A 15,296-nucleotide genomic window follows, 5' to 3' on the forward strand; every position below is an offset into this window, starting at 1 on the left:
TCTGGAAATCGCTCTTCTCAGCACTGTCTCCTAAAGCAGGGCCCAGCCCTGCAAACCTGCACCAGCAGTCCTGTGTTTTGGGACCTACCTTTTCTTTTCTAGGGCTGAGCAAAGAGGAACTGGTATGAGGCCTTCAACCTGCACAAAGAGTGGGGATTTTTGCTGCTGTTGTTGCTTTAGCGTCAAAGAAGTACATCAAACGTGTGTCTGTGACAGAAACTTACTCGTGGTAGGGCTGAAAAAAAATATGTGTTTGTCTGGAAGAAGGCAGTATCTGTGAGTTCAACAACAACATGCCCTGCTGCATGAAGCAGGAAGCTGCTCTCCTAATAAAACCAGAACCAGAAACGCTCAGAATCATATTTTTCATTTATATTCAGGTTCAAAAGACACTAACTGAAAAACTTTAGCCCTTTCCTTTATTACATTTTTCCTGTTAAGACTAAAACGATGCAGATACAGTGGCTACTGTTTGAAAGCTAATAGTCATTGCTAGGTTTTTCCTAGCATACTAACCAGGAAAAAGCCAGCCACCGTATTTCAGATATCTCAGCAAGCATTTCTAAGAATTTTGCAATTTGATGTTAAGAGCCCTAATTTCACTGAAACTATAATGGGAGAGAGAATTTTGGATCTCATGTTATATTTTCCTATATTCATGGAATACCCTAGATAAATAGATAACCTAGAATACTTACTCATACTGTTCATGTGCAATGAAATAACACACAAGAACTAACACCACTTCTCCTCTCCCATAAAATAGTCTCTTGTGTTTTCCACTGTTGGAAACAAATGATTGTTCCATGCCTCACTGAATACAGTTGTGCAACGTGACAAGTTAACAGCTGACATTTTTGTTCACACAGCTTCTCAAGCTGAGATCTAGCTGTAAATTTGGCCTTGCCATCCTAGCTCAGCGCTTGAGCGGAGTTCCCTGATGCACAAGAAGGACAAACAGCATCCTAAAGATCAGAATACGAGTCAGTGGCTGGACATGGACATCACCCCAGATTGCAAACCTTTTGCTTTAAATTACCACAGCCTTGCAACTACATGCTTTCTAGAGAACAGAAATGTTATCGCACACACTGAATTTCACATTTTTTATTGGTAACGATTTCTATCCCAGGCCTTCAGGTTTTCTCAATATTTATAGTGATTCTGGGCTATGGAAAATCTCCTACAAACAGGTCTCTATCGCATGTAATTCAGAGAAGTTCAGGGTGACAAATACACTCTTGGCTGTAGCACTCCTAGACCGCAGGGAGATATGGTACTAATTCACTTTGTTTTAGTGCAGATTTTCAGTAAGTGAATTTCACTCCTTAGTCAGCAGTTTGTTATTTCACCTGGATCCAAGAGAGAAGGTTGTCTTCTACTGCTTGGGGGCAAGGATGTGTTTTCCAAATCCTATTATTCATAAAGAAAGGTAAAAATTAATTCCCTTGGCTGAGAGGAAGCTTCAGTTTTGCTATCTGAAGACATTCATTTTTAGAAGTCTTTTGGAAAGAAGAGACAACCTAGGCAAGCAATTCCAAGAATCTTTATCAACAGCTGAACATGAAGTACAAACAAAGAATTACTCAAGGTTTATCCCTAACTTGCTATTCCTGAACGACTCCAAGGACCTTTCATTTGCCCTTTGAATTTATTCCCTCCCTGAAAAGGTAATAAATTATACTGAAATCGGAAGAAAGAGTTCTATTAAACAGGCATCATTTCCATCATATGTGAAGGAATGGACTTACTAGAGGGATTTTCCTCCTTCAAAAATAAAATAAAATAAAACCACATTTCTGCCTTGGGAAATGATGGAAGTTCCTCAAAGCACAGTTTCAAAGGATCCTAAATGAAAATAAATAACACTTATTCTCAACTGAAGGGGGAAAAGAAGGGGCAAACTTCCAAATGGTTTCCCCAGGGAGAAGTAATGAATTACACAGGGATGCTTGGAATACTTTAGAGAGGAGATCTTTACCAAGGACATATCAGTTTTATCTGAGAATGCTATTGATTTCAGTGGAGGGGCAGTGACGAAATTAAGCAAAACACTTAAGAGCCAAACTCTCAGTACGCCCAGCCAGAAGCCGGGCTCAGAGGAAGAAGTGTCTCAATCCAAAGCACCAGTTACTTTTACTGCAGCCATGAGAGCTTGCATGGGGGCTTGTTTTGAAACAACAAAGCTGCTTATGAAGTTGATCACACAAACTGACCACAGTGTAATTTCTAGATGCCAAGCTTCCCTATGCTTTCCCCTTTCAATAGTGTTGTCAGCAAAGCGGTACTGAGGAGAGATTTGGTTTGGGGCTACTATTTAAAAATCCAAAAGATAAATTGGAATTTGTTTAGAGGAGTATAAATGGCAGAAAAAAATGACTAATGAGTGAGACTTAGAGACACCGGTTAAGTGGCACAGAGCACACACAGAATTGCTTTTACTAGCAGCATAAAACAAGCAAACAGAAAAAAAACCCACCCAAGTCCACAGTGTCTTAAATTTCGGACACACTTTAAATTATCCCATAATTATGTACTGACTACAACTTAGATCTTTAGCAAGTTTTCATACCTCCATTCTTTCAATTGAAAGTGTAAACCCGATCTTGCTGATGAAAAGTGCCTGTTTCTTTTCAGTAGTTCCTCATGAAAATTACCATTTGCCTTTCACAACACAATGGTACATCTAGTTAATATAGTAAACAAGGTATATTTATCAAGATAACAAAAAATAGGCATTTATATGCATGAATATGAAATGTACTAGTCCACTTTTGTTACGGGTGACAGACATGAAAACTCGTTTTTGGTGTTGAATCAAAATGATTTCATATTAAAATCTTCTAATATAAATATAAACAATAATCTGAAGACTTCCATTTCCCTGGACCTTCTTGCAAGCTGAATATGCACAGACTTTTTTTTTTTTTAATGTCAATACCAAAATGTCATATGACACATGGGGAAAAAAAAAGAAAAAGTATATTTTATAAGTAGTAACAGCATAACCTGGAACCTCACCCTCACCCCAAACTGTAGGTGTTCTCTATTTTTCTCAATGGGAGTTTCAGACAATTGCTCTTAAAGACTTCCAAAAAGAAAAGATAAAGAAACTAAAGTCACTATTTTTCAAGCACAAAAGAAATCTTACAGGATTTTAAATGAAGACTTCACTCCTTCATTCAGATATCTGATGACAGAGCTTTAAAGCCTTGCAGTCATACTACAGCTTTGAAAGCACTTATTATGAACTGTTTACTTGCCATACAGTGGTAGTAAGAACTAATCTTATAAACTATATGACGTGTGTTCCATTTAGACTGCAGACATCAGCTGCAATTTCCCAGTTTACTTGACTGTGGGTTAAATTCATAGTTTATGCACTTTTAAAATACACTTATCGAAAAACACCGGGACTGCACATACTGCACCCTGTGTTTTAGAACAGAAAGTCATTGATGGTCAGACTCGTATTGCCAGTGCCAGTTCCAGACTTTATTGCCCTGTTTTTCCTTTAGGATTAAATCAATATACAAGCGACGTTACCGTGACGCAAGGGTCAGCCCGGGCTGGTGACTCTGAACAAGCCTCTCATGCTGGCCACAAGGTAACCCAGTCTTTACCACTTCTCATGCCCCCACTGCTAGAGAAGAAGCTGTAACACATGCCACCCTTATCTAGTACCAGCCCGACCTCATTCCTCACCTAAATCCTCTAAGGAGAATATAATAATACTAAGGAAAAAACATCTGACAGCTGCTGCTTTCCAATCTGGGCCACAACTACTGCATGCAGTGGTGTCTTCAAGCTAAGATGACACGCTCATTTTCAGTGATCTTGGGAAAAACGCTGCTCAAGACCTCAGCCGTCGCCGTGCCAGCAGGACTCCTCAGGGACAAAATGAATAGGTAACTCTGTCACTTTCCAGTCACAGGGTACTGACTTAAATCCCTGCTTCTATGAAACATCTTGCCATTGACACACTGCGCTACTGAAACCGCTGTTTGCCTTGGACTATCAGAATAACTTCCTATGGACAGGGAACGTCTACCAAAGCTCAAGTAAAGCCATAACCAAGCTCTGGCTAGACAATATCACCTTCACCTCAGCTCTGGACCACTTATTTGGTAACGGGCGAAATAGAGTCAATAAAGCTTAGGTATGTCAGTGCCTCTCAGATTTGGGGCCCAATACAAACAGGCCATGTTGGGTAACCATCTGACACTGTTTGAGTGTTAGGGAAACAAAGACATGCCTCTGCTGAAGCAACTTTCAAGTTGTAGCACTAATTTATCTTCTTTTCACTTTCTAAAGAAAATGCAATACTCCTAATATGTGAGGGGAGGAAGACAGGAAAAGATGCAGACTGCATGTCTCTTACAAAAGAGACAGTGTAAATATTGAAAACATCTTTTAAAAAACGTGCCCCTAGAACGCTTCATGTTTTTCACCCGAGCGAGAAATGCTGCATATCAATCAATCACCCAGAAAGGCCACAAGTTATTGACAATGCGTTTTATTTGCTTTAACTATTTAACTAGCTGGCCAAAACACACGCTCCAAATCAGTGTACTACCAGAGCTGTTTTTTTGCTTCTTGCTGTCCCTCCTTGTTACCTACTTGTGAAGGAAAAGCCACAGAAGTACAAAAACAAGTCTCTCCTGCAACTCGTAACTGTGTCAAAAAGGGGTGGGGGGGGGGAAGCTGTTACTGAGCAGTTCCACCCTTCCAGATGTTTATACTGAACTTCCAGATGTTTTCCTTGCATTTATTGCTTCATTATAATGAGCAAGGGACTATCTTCAAACACAGTGAGACTCCTTGAAACCAAAACAGTTTATACAAAAAGAACCTTCACTTTTTTATCTCTGCCCACATTTGTTTCCAACTCTTACAGATTAAACCACACTCCTACAACTGAAGTGGATGGTCTTACAGGCGGAAAGGCCTAAGCATCTTCTCCAGTTCCCAGGGATTCTAAGCAGAAGTAGTCCGCAATTTGCTGTTTGCTCTCCCAGCATGCTGGAGGGGTGGCAATGGTGTTCATGCCCCCCTTTGTCCAAACACTACTGAGAATCCACCCCATATAGAAGGTAAATAGGAGGGATTGATAAAAGAAGAAAAATTCAACTTGAATTGGGCATTATCTTAGTATCATCTCTGTACTACATGCAAGAAGAATTGTTGCTATTATTATTTCAAAGTTAGGTATAAAACCTGAATATCATATTCTCAGGATAGCAGTTTTCTGCCCTGTCACAAGGAAAGCTATTAGCTAATTCCTATGAAAGAAGACTAGCAATACCATTTCAAATTTTTATACAATCTGCAGGAGGACCATGCACCATATGTAGTTTTCTTCTTCTGTTCTTCTTCTATCTTCTTCTATTATTTCTTCTGTATCGTATGAGATACAGAGAAACAAGAGAAAGGGTAAGTGTAAATTCTAAGTAGAGAAGAGTGCCAAATGACACGTATGGAGGCATACGTGCAGAAGAGTTCTCTTTATTTTAAAAATGGGAGCTGACAAATTAAGGATCAGTGCTTAATTAGCATTTAGGTAGGAGAATATACAGGCTAACTTTCCAAAACTTGTAATCATCAGGTACCTACTTACAAATGCATGCACAAAAGAACCCCTAAAAAGCCATTCCTCCACGACTTATGGCAGGTCTTCATAGTCTAGAGCAGAGCTAGTACTTCAGCCCAGAGCTCTGAAAACCTCTTCCAGCGGTTTGATCATGACTTCCTCAAACAGCAGTTAAGACATTGCTAGTTGCCATTTTTTGGAACAAACCTACATTTGTCCCAGTCAAATGCACTCAGAGTTTAACGATAGCCTCCACTAGGAAGAACAGTTTAGCTTTGTCCTTAAACCTAAGCAACATGGATAACAAGAAAAGGCGAGAATGGGAGGGTGGACACCAGCTTTAAGCCTGCTGTATCTGCTAGGTTTCTGCATGTTTCCTTGGTTGCGCATTTTAACTTAACAAATACTAGTGGTGAAACGCAAAGTGTCATTGAATTTCAAGCCAACCCAGGCACAATTTTATGGGTATTTGTGGTACACAGATCAATTCTGCCTAAGTCCCAGTGCAAAAGAAAGGCATGTTCTAGAGAAAGAGCTTTATGTTCTTTGTTACATTCAAAAGATTTCAAAAGGAGCCTTGTTAAAAGAAAAAGGGCTCAACTATGAAATCACTTCCTTCTGTTTAAAATATTTTACTCAAGGAGAAAAAAACAAAAGGGCATGAAAAGAAAAGAAAAAAAAAATCTGTTCTCTGCTTTTGACTTGCTTGTAGGATTCAATATCCTACGAGCTCTGTGCGATGACGCAGTGTGCCAGATCCCGACCGCTCCAGCCAGAGTGTCAAGCTGCCTTAGTCATTAGCCAAACAATGAGCCCTCTTATGAAAGGCGATTGGCTTCCACCTCACACATGCTGACAGCATCACCATCAGGAGAGGATTTTTCCTTCCCCTTTCGGGGTGGCTCTTGTCCTCTTGGAGTAAGGCAGCAAGACACAGGGAAGACAGGCAGTGTTAGGCAACTAACAAACAAGAAGCTGTTGTGTCAATTTCCTCCCCCTCCACCACCACGCAAAGTATAGCATGGATAAAGAAAGGGGAAGAGATGATGATCTACATTCACAAGTGAGGCTTTGCTCCTGAGAACAATTAATAAGGTGACAGCTTCAGAAAGACCAGTTTATGTAAGTTTAAAAGCTAAGTAAATAATTCATTGCTGTCCAAACTGCAATGGGAGTTACTTATGGGTGAGCAGCATTTTAATATAGATACTAAAAAGAGGACTACTTTGCTTTTCTCTGTGAATGATACAGGTTTCCCATCACCAGTTTTATCTGATTGTTCCCAAGGTACTCTCCCTCTCCTTCAAAACTAAATGCCTCCTGCTGTCTAAGGGGGTGACACACATCAGCCCCCTTCTCAGTTCAGCTGCTGGGCATGAAAGGGAGGAGAGGAGGTCTTAAGAGTAAACTGAAACATTTCCTTTTCCTTCTCCCTTCAGCAAGGAGTTGAGTTCTGCCTCAAACAGTGATATATTACCCTGCTCTGGATCATTAAATAAGGCACAGTTCTTTTACTCTGTATTACTGAAGTTTATTGATACAAAAAAAAAAAAAAAAAAGCCAGATGGCATCTGATAAACATTCTGCAGGCTTCTCCATGCAGCCTCAGAGACCCACCTTTTCTGCCTTTCTCCTCTATCTTTGCAAGAATGCATTCAGGAAGTACTACACTTCAAACTAAATCTTTCTCTCGTGAAAATTTTAAACCAGACTTGCAAGCAGACTTTAAGCAGTATAAGAGCACCACGTTACAGGCTGACTGCACTGTCTACTCCAACCTGAGACATCTAAACAGAGCTTCCAAGTGATGTTTGTTTATTCTTAAAACCACAAACTATCCCCCCAAATTCAGCAATACAGGAAAGCACTTATCTTCCTGATGGCAATGAATGGGCTTGTCCCACGGATCAGCTAGCAGTCAGCATAATATCCTGATGTATGAAAATTTAGCATCCCAAGACACTGCAGATGCCCCTGCTTCTGCTTCTCGGCTTCAGGCTATTTTTTTTAAAGCTGTTTTTCTGTCCTCTTTATCTGGCAGCTGAGTATCACAGGTGATATGGAGATGAAAGTATTGCTACTTCTTTACTGTGCAGTTGCAATGCTAAATGAAACAAAGAGTGTGTGTTCTGAAATGCCTTTGAGCAGAGAAAGGCCTTGCAAAACCAGTCAATGGAAATAAAAAAATAAATCATTTCTGTCTATGGCTCTATGACTTAACTTCTCCAACCAAAGAAACCAGCTGCCTTGAAAAAACTCCCTTCCAAAATAATACTGAAGTAGGGGGCAAGCTGACTGGAAAAGAACTGTCTCTTTTCAGGTTAAAAAAAAAAAAAAAAGAAACTCCCACCAACCTCAAAGAAATCTCAAAGGTTTATTTACTACGCTTTTGCACATCTAGATCCAAATAAAGAATGAAGAATGTGGCTGCCTGGCAGCTCCTCTGTTCTCTTCAAACTATAGTCAACAGATTTAATAAAATAAAACATTCCTTCTCCCTATAAATGGTGCCTTATGTAGATTAGAAGAGCTGCCAAGTCAGAGTGTGTGCAAAACCCTATGAGTAAATTTAACTGCATCAGTAAACAAAAAAATGAGAAGGTCCTGTTTGAATTTTGCAGAAAATTTCAACGTGCACTACATGCAGTCCTGACAAATCTTACTGAAAATAATCTAAATGAGGAATCCGAGCTGTTACTGAACTACATCAGCAATTAAATTTGAGTCACCAATAGCCCGACTAATGCTACTTAACCTCTGGAGTTGTTCCATTGTTTCCAGAACAATACCTGGGGAAAAAGAAAGTAACATACTTAATATTCTACCTACACCTCTACTGTTGCAGCCACACTGGGTCCAATCCATCTTCAGAGTAACCGCTGCTCATATCAACAGGAGAAACGGGAAGAGTGCAGTGACTAGTTATACTTCCAACTGCATATATAGCTCTAGTCCCATGCATGCTTGGTAATAACTACCAAGTGCAATTTATTCATTGACTTTTATTTGCTTACTCTTACACCTCTGCATAGTACTGATAAAAGTACTATTTACCACTACTTTTTTTGTGTGTCTTTAAAGTCATACTCCTCACAGGATATATTCCGCTGCTTTAGGAACAGCGGTTCATCCAAAAGGGAGAACGAGGATCCATTTCCTAAAATGTCTGTAAAACCTGAGTTTTCTTTATTTTCAAAACCCCTCATCTTGACTTTTGCATAGAGAATCATGCAGGTAGGGAAGGGCAGATTTTCAAATCACCAGGCGGTCAGAAGAGGCTTTGCCCACCGCGCTACACTCCCTCACAAAACTCCCACAGGTATTCTTTCCCTGAAGAGACACACAAGAATACAAGTCATCAACGGCTGAACAGGTTAGTCAACTACACAGTTCTTATTCTGGTTAAAAAGTAAGTTACTATGTCAGGCAGCAAAATGCTCCTTCTTGAACTAAGGTAAGAGCTGTTATACGAAATTAGAGCTCTGTAACTATCTTGCCTTGTTGATGCAGATAGTAACTGCGAGAAAGCACAAGTTACAGTGCCAAGCCATGGAAATCAGGATAGCAATGCAAGAACTAAGGCAAAGCTTTGGTCTTGGCAGATTGGGTACAGTTGCATCTATGGACCAGGATACAAGGGCAACATCACCATGCCACCGGGGCTGGCATCCCAAGGGACCTGGGTAGTGTGCTGGTGCACCCCACAGCTGGGAACACTGCCTGGGACAAAGGGACAACCAGCATCCTCCCAGGCTACCTGCTGCTCACTGTTTGCAACAACAAGGTGCAGAACAAACTGCATGGAATATCACCAGGGGGTGGTGCCCAAAATCCAGGCTGTGTTTTTGCACAAGATAACTGAGAGTTCCAGATCAAAGCGGGTGCAGCCAGCCACAAGAAAAGAGGAACCCTCTGACTTCAAAATGTGTCACGACATTTACCTCATGTTTCCCCATCCTCCACGTCCTGAAGCTTAGGGACCTCCTGAGCATGATGCTGAAGAACACCAATACCTCATCTGTTATCTTTCTGGATTAGCAAATGAACAGATACTCAGATCTGCCACACATTATAGCAGAGCCCTATGCTAAACTCTCAGGCAATTCTGTAACACATGAAATCTTTTCCTCATTAACTTGTAGGCCTTAATTGCTCTCCAGACATGGGACTATTGCCTGAATACATGTACCATGTTTTGAGCAGCAGAAAGGGGACAGTAGGTACCTAAATGGCAAATGGCGCCCTTTTTATACTAAGGTTGCAGCCACTTGGCTTCTCCAAAGGCAAAAGGGTGAGCACTACACAGGACAGGCTGCTACAATGGGTTTTAAACCTCCGTTGCTGCAAAAGACTCTTACACCTGGTTCTTCACCACTTCCTGAAGTACCACCTTATATGTTACAAGACTGAGTGACCAAATTTCTCAATACCCAGGACCACAAATAAACTTAATCCCAGCACTATAATGAACACTGGGAGTTCTTATTGCCTCCCTCCCCACCCCTCACAATCTTGAAATGCTGCTGACCAGTCTGAAGTTGACATATTTTACTGAAATCACCTGATAAGAAACAGAAGGGGAAAAACACAGAGGATGAAATAAGCACTTACCAAGCACAATGACCACAGTCTTCAGGAGACTCATCATGGTGTCCCGATTCCTGCGGGGTCCAGAACTGTGTCTGGACATTCTCATAGTCCTTTGACGGACATACCCAAAGATATGAGCGTATAGGACTACCATGACCACAAAAGTGACGAGGTTGAAAATAGCCCAGAAGACCAGGTAGGAGTCACTATAGAGCGGTGCCATGTTGGAGCAGTGAGTGATATCACAAATACAGTTCCAGCCGACACTTGGTATGGCACCCATTACAATGGCCATAGTCCAGATAACAACAATTACGACCACCACTCGCCGGTTGCTCATCCGAGTATGTAGCTGCATACGGAAGACTGTAATGTGCCGCTCGATAGCAATGGCCAACAAGTTGGCCACAGAGGCTGTCAGGCTAGTGTCAATGAGACCCTGACGAAGAAGCCAGGTGCTTACAGTTAATCTTCTAGTGTTGGGTCCTGTGTTAAACATTAAGTAAAAGTAGGCCAGACCTGCAAAAAAGTCTGCTGCAGCTAAGTTGGCCATTAAGTAATAAATAGGAAAGTGGAATCGGCGGTTAACATAAATAGCCACCATAACTAAGAGGTTGGCCAGCATTATGAAGATGCAGACGGTAATCCCCAGGCCCATTACAAGCTTGCTGACAGTGTTCCATTCAGTGGCTAGATATTTTCCACTTCGGTTATAAAAGAAGGCAATGGTTTCATTGTAGTAGCACTGTGGTTCACTCATGGCTGTGGACTGAAAAAAGAAGAGGGAAAAAAAAAAGAAAGGCATCAGAACTGAAAACATTCCAGTGACCATACAATTGCCTCCATGGATAAAGCATGCACAGAAAGTAGGGAGAGGCACTGAAGGCAGGAAGAGAACACGCTTAAGAACAAATTTATTTTTTCAGAAGAAATCACATTCCACAAGTTGCAAACAATTGCTCTTATGAGTATAGTAACAGCAACCGGATCAGAAACAACTACAAATACCTTCATCTGCTCTGCAAACTAGAATGATTTCTGACGTAGCTGTGAACTATGCAGTAAAAGTAAGAACTTCTGGCCAAGCAGACCCACTGAAAAATTCACTTAGATATTATGAAATGCAGTTAGTTCATAATCCAAAAGAAGTTAACTGTTACACAGCATCTTATTTACGTTACTAGTGCATAAGACTATTGTTTGGCTGTAGTTGTGTTAAAAGAACTGCTCCTCAAAGAGGAGGAAATTGATTCCTTTTCCCAGCAGGTTCTGACACATTCATTTGACCTTGGTCTCCACCAAGGACATGGCTTGTTCTCCTGCTGTGTTAAAAACACGGACGAGTCCCCTAAATTAAGACTGTCCATATGCTCTAAAAATGTAAATTCCCTGGGCCAGTGGTCACGTCTGCTCTTGAGGCCATAAAGCACCAAGTTTTGTGATGAACGATAAAAAGAGCATGACACTGTACTTCTAGGAGTGTTCTTCATTTTCCATTAGCCACATTTCACTCCTTTACCACTGTGCCTTTCCATATAACTTATCTGACCTGATTTATTCCAGTTTGGAGTAGAGGAATGAGGCAAGGAAAGAAGAATGCATTCTTGCCTTAACAGTGTTAAAAATATCAAACTTTATTTTTTGTACTAGTATTGTTACGGCTATGTCATGAAATACATGATTAATTTTCCTTTCAGAGTAGTCTGCTTAGTACTGTTAAAGGTGCAACAAACCAGCCCCGTATCCCACTAGAACATAAAAGTTTTGCTTCTTTCTATAAAAGCCTTGGCTGAGAAGAAAATGCTTAACAAGTTTCCTTCCTAATTTATTATCAATTATTCCAGGTGCAATTCCCAAAAGGCAAACCTTGTGGCAAATAGGGGGGAACACCCTTCACTCCCCCAAACCTCTGAACAACATGCTGGTTCCTTGTTTAGGATGGTTTAACCAAGAGGGCGGGAAATGAAAAGCAAAAAATTATGTCAGAAAAATCTCTCTGTCTAAAGAGACTCTGGAGACCTGGCTTTCAAGCCCAACACACCAGTTTTACGGCTGTGGAACTCTGCTGACTGCACTCTGATTTTTATAAAAAGAGGAGCAGTTTTAGAACCGAAGCAGGTAATAAGCCTAAGAAAAGAACAGATCAACAACATTAAAAGATAAGAATCTCTTCCCATTAAAGCAAGTGACACCTCCAAACTCCCATCTCTTGGACAGCTCCAGCCATGTAGAAAACTCTAGGGCTAACCTTACTTGGATGCTGAAGCTAAAAAGCTGCACAATAGGGAAACAGAATTTGCCATCAGACCCAAGTGGAAATGGTATCTGATAAAGTCTTCCTTGAAATTACCAAAAGGTATTTCAGGTTTTTTTTTCATTCGCATCTCTTTGTCAACAAAATCAAGCCAACTCCAATAAAGCAATATACAAAACTTTCCACATCTATCCTAAATGTGTTACAGGATAAGTAGATTTCTGTTAAAGAAGAAAAGGTCTTTTTAGCATGATTTTAACTCTAACTTAAACATGGATCAGAAATATTTGCAGACCCAGGATAATAAAAACCTAGAGCAAATACTATTTCTCAGCACACTGACTATAAAATTTTTATTGTTCCTCTAGGATATATCAACCCTTAAGTCAGAAACCTTTCGGTCTTAATTATTTATGAATTTTAAAAGTGCTCATGTGAAGTCTCTGCTCCATAGAAAAACTGATTTACAAGGGATACTTAACAAAAGGAGACCTAGCTACAAGACATCTGGCTTTAATTCTTTGCTTAAAGACTGTATGGTAATAATAGGTCAAGTAAAAGAACCCTTGAGGGAGAGAGGAAGTCATAGGAATGAATTAGTGGCGCTTATAAGGCTTGCCAACATCTGCATTAATTATGTGAATGCCCTGTTTTTTTGCTCTCTACAGGAATATCTGGATGCAGTCTGATAGTCTGCATTATACAGGAGGTTGGGATTCCAAAATCTAGTGGACTTCTGTGATCCTGAATAAATTCTATCCTTGTGTATTTACTGATACAAATTTTGCTTTCAGATGCCTGCTGCCCATATTTAACAATTCCTCCTCCACTGTTGCTGCTCTGGAAGGAGACTAGCTGCACCTGAAAAAATACATATTTTAAGTTATTTCAGAAATTTAAAATGTGGTAGCGATCACGTTTTTCTTTTTCGGCTTTGTTTTACACATAGGCTTAGAATGTGAAATAACCTCTGGTTTCATGATATCCTCACCACCTTTTTTGTTTGAGCTCTGAAACAAGATATGATAAAATAAACCTTCCTGTAATATGAACTTGTAACTGTAGTGCATTTGTTTTATTCACAAAATGCCAAGCCAGGGCTGAGTGTGTGCGACGTACATAATAAACTACATAGTTTGACTTGTTAATTCCAAAACATGACGGCACCTACTTCTGTAGTTCTGAAGATACTAGAACACATCACTCTGCTTGCGGAAGGGGTTTTGAGAGAAGTTTTCTTTTCAGGGCATGCTAATCTGAAATCTGGAATCTCCATTAAGAGCAATCTCTTCAATCCCAAGGGAAAGAAAAAGCATTTTCACACAGGTGTTTGCTCTTGAGAATTGAATTGGAAATTGATTCATGTCCACTACTGGAGTTTCAAGACACCACAATAAACAAGCCCATTTGTGCCTCCAATAAGGTATAGTTTGCTGACAGAGTTCAAATGAGGGACTTCCAGATGATCAGCTATCTCTAGTTCTAGCAGATATCTTGCTCAGCAACTTTAACCTCCCAGCTTTCATACATACAGATTCCAAGGTATCACATTTACCCATAGTACTGCTATCTGACTGCAAAGGCCCAAGCAAGAGGGAATATAATTTATCTTTGAATAGCAAAAGTATTAACATTCCATAATGGCGTATGCAAGCAGGCAGACCCTTCCCCTCTCCTGCTCCTGAAGGAAAAGGGGTAGGGACGTTTATATTTTAATTTCCTGAAGTCTCAAGTCTCAAGCAGTGTGTTTCATTGCCTGGGTAAGTCAGATGTTCAGTGCCCTGAGATTTACCTCATCCATTTAGTATATCTCAACAGAAGTTTAAAGCAAACTCAGCTGTAAACTGCCCATGCTAACGAAACCTCTAGGACACATTTGTGTAGGAGAAAAAGATATCTGAATTATAAACTAAACATGACAGATAAAGCAAACTGGAATAATAGCAGGCTAAAATCAAAGTTTCTTTCAGTCAGAAGGATGATTTAATTCTCAGGACATGGTTGTCCCAAAAGAAAGAACAAGACAATCCTGAGTTCAGGGAGTTAAACCTCTTCAAAACATGACAGCTAGCTATAACCACAATATGGTGCAAGAACGTCAGGAAATTCAGCACCGAGACTTAATAAATAAAACTCACTGTCCTTCTAAAGTCAACACCCAGTCATCTTCTGGCAAGAACATCAGCTTGGCACAGGCCTTTCCAATCCCTTTCTCTTGTACTTGTCCCTTTGGCACCTCTCCAAACACGACAAGAACTGCCATCTGGTCATGGTACGGGACACCACTGGGGTGGAAGTGGGAGAGTCTGGGAAGACGAGCCTGCATAAACTGCTTTCGCTGTAGTGTTTCATGCTCAAGAAATCTTGCCGTTGCCCCAAACCTCCAGCCTAGCTTAAAGAGCAGGGTAAGGAATTGGCAAGCTGTAGATTTAAGGAATTGGGGGAGGTTGGCGAGAAGCCTATTACCCCCTTTTCCTTTCAGGGAAGTGGAGAAGGTCCTGGCTGCCTGGAGCAGAAACTAAAGAGAGGAGCTCTGGATCCTGTGAGCTTGGTGGTGAGTGAGAGTCCACTGGTAAGGACTGTGAACAGAGAGATGCTTCGGATGAAAAACCATCATTGACAAGTTTTCAAACATCGTAGATTGATATTTTCTGAAGGAAGCATTAGTTAACACACAGTTTCAGAAGGCCAAATGATCAGCTTATAAACCCCACGGGGACCTGAGAGGTTGCAGACTTCAACAGCACACAAACCAAAAATGAGCCACCCAGTCCACCTAGGAGAGTGGAAAAAAAAGAAAATCTCCAACATACGTCGGTACGTTTATTTCTCACTGCAAGAAACAGAGCTGAACATTCTTAG

The 15,296-nt window shown here is 40.6% G+C and overlaps 1 protein-coding gene across 2 annotated transcripts in view; it reads right to left on the reverse strand.

Moving 5' to 3' along the window:
• Positions 1-15,296, reverse strand: part of LPAR1 (lysophosphatidic acid receptor 1) — an 86,542-nt gene that overhangs the window by 31,728 nt on the left and 39,518 nt on the right. For both annotated transcript variants that reach the window (XM_068927936.1, XM_068927937.1), the window contains exon 3: positions 10,202-10,949. In XM_068927936.1, coding sequence (XP_068784037.1) covers positions 10,202-10,949 — 748 coding nt within the window. The remainder of the gene's footprint in view (positions 1-10,201; positions 10,950-15,296) is intronic.

This window comes from Struthio camelus, chromosome Z (genome assembly GCF_040807025.1).
Source record: "Struthio camelus isolate bStrCam1 chromosome Z, bStrCam1.hap1, whole genome shotgun sequence".
Taxonomy (NCBI): domain Eukaryota; kingdom Metazoa; phylum Chordata; class Aves; order Struthioniformes; family Struthionidae; genus Struthio; species Struthio camelus.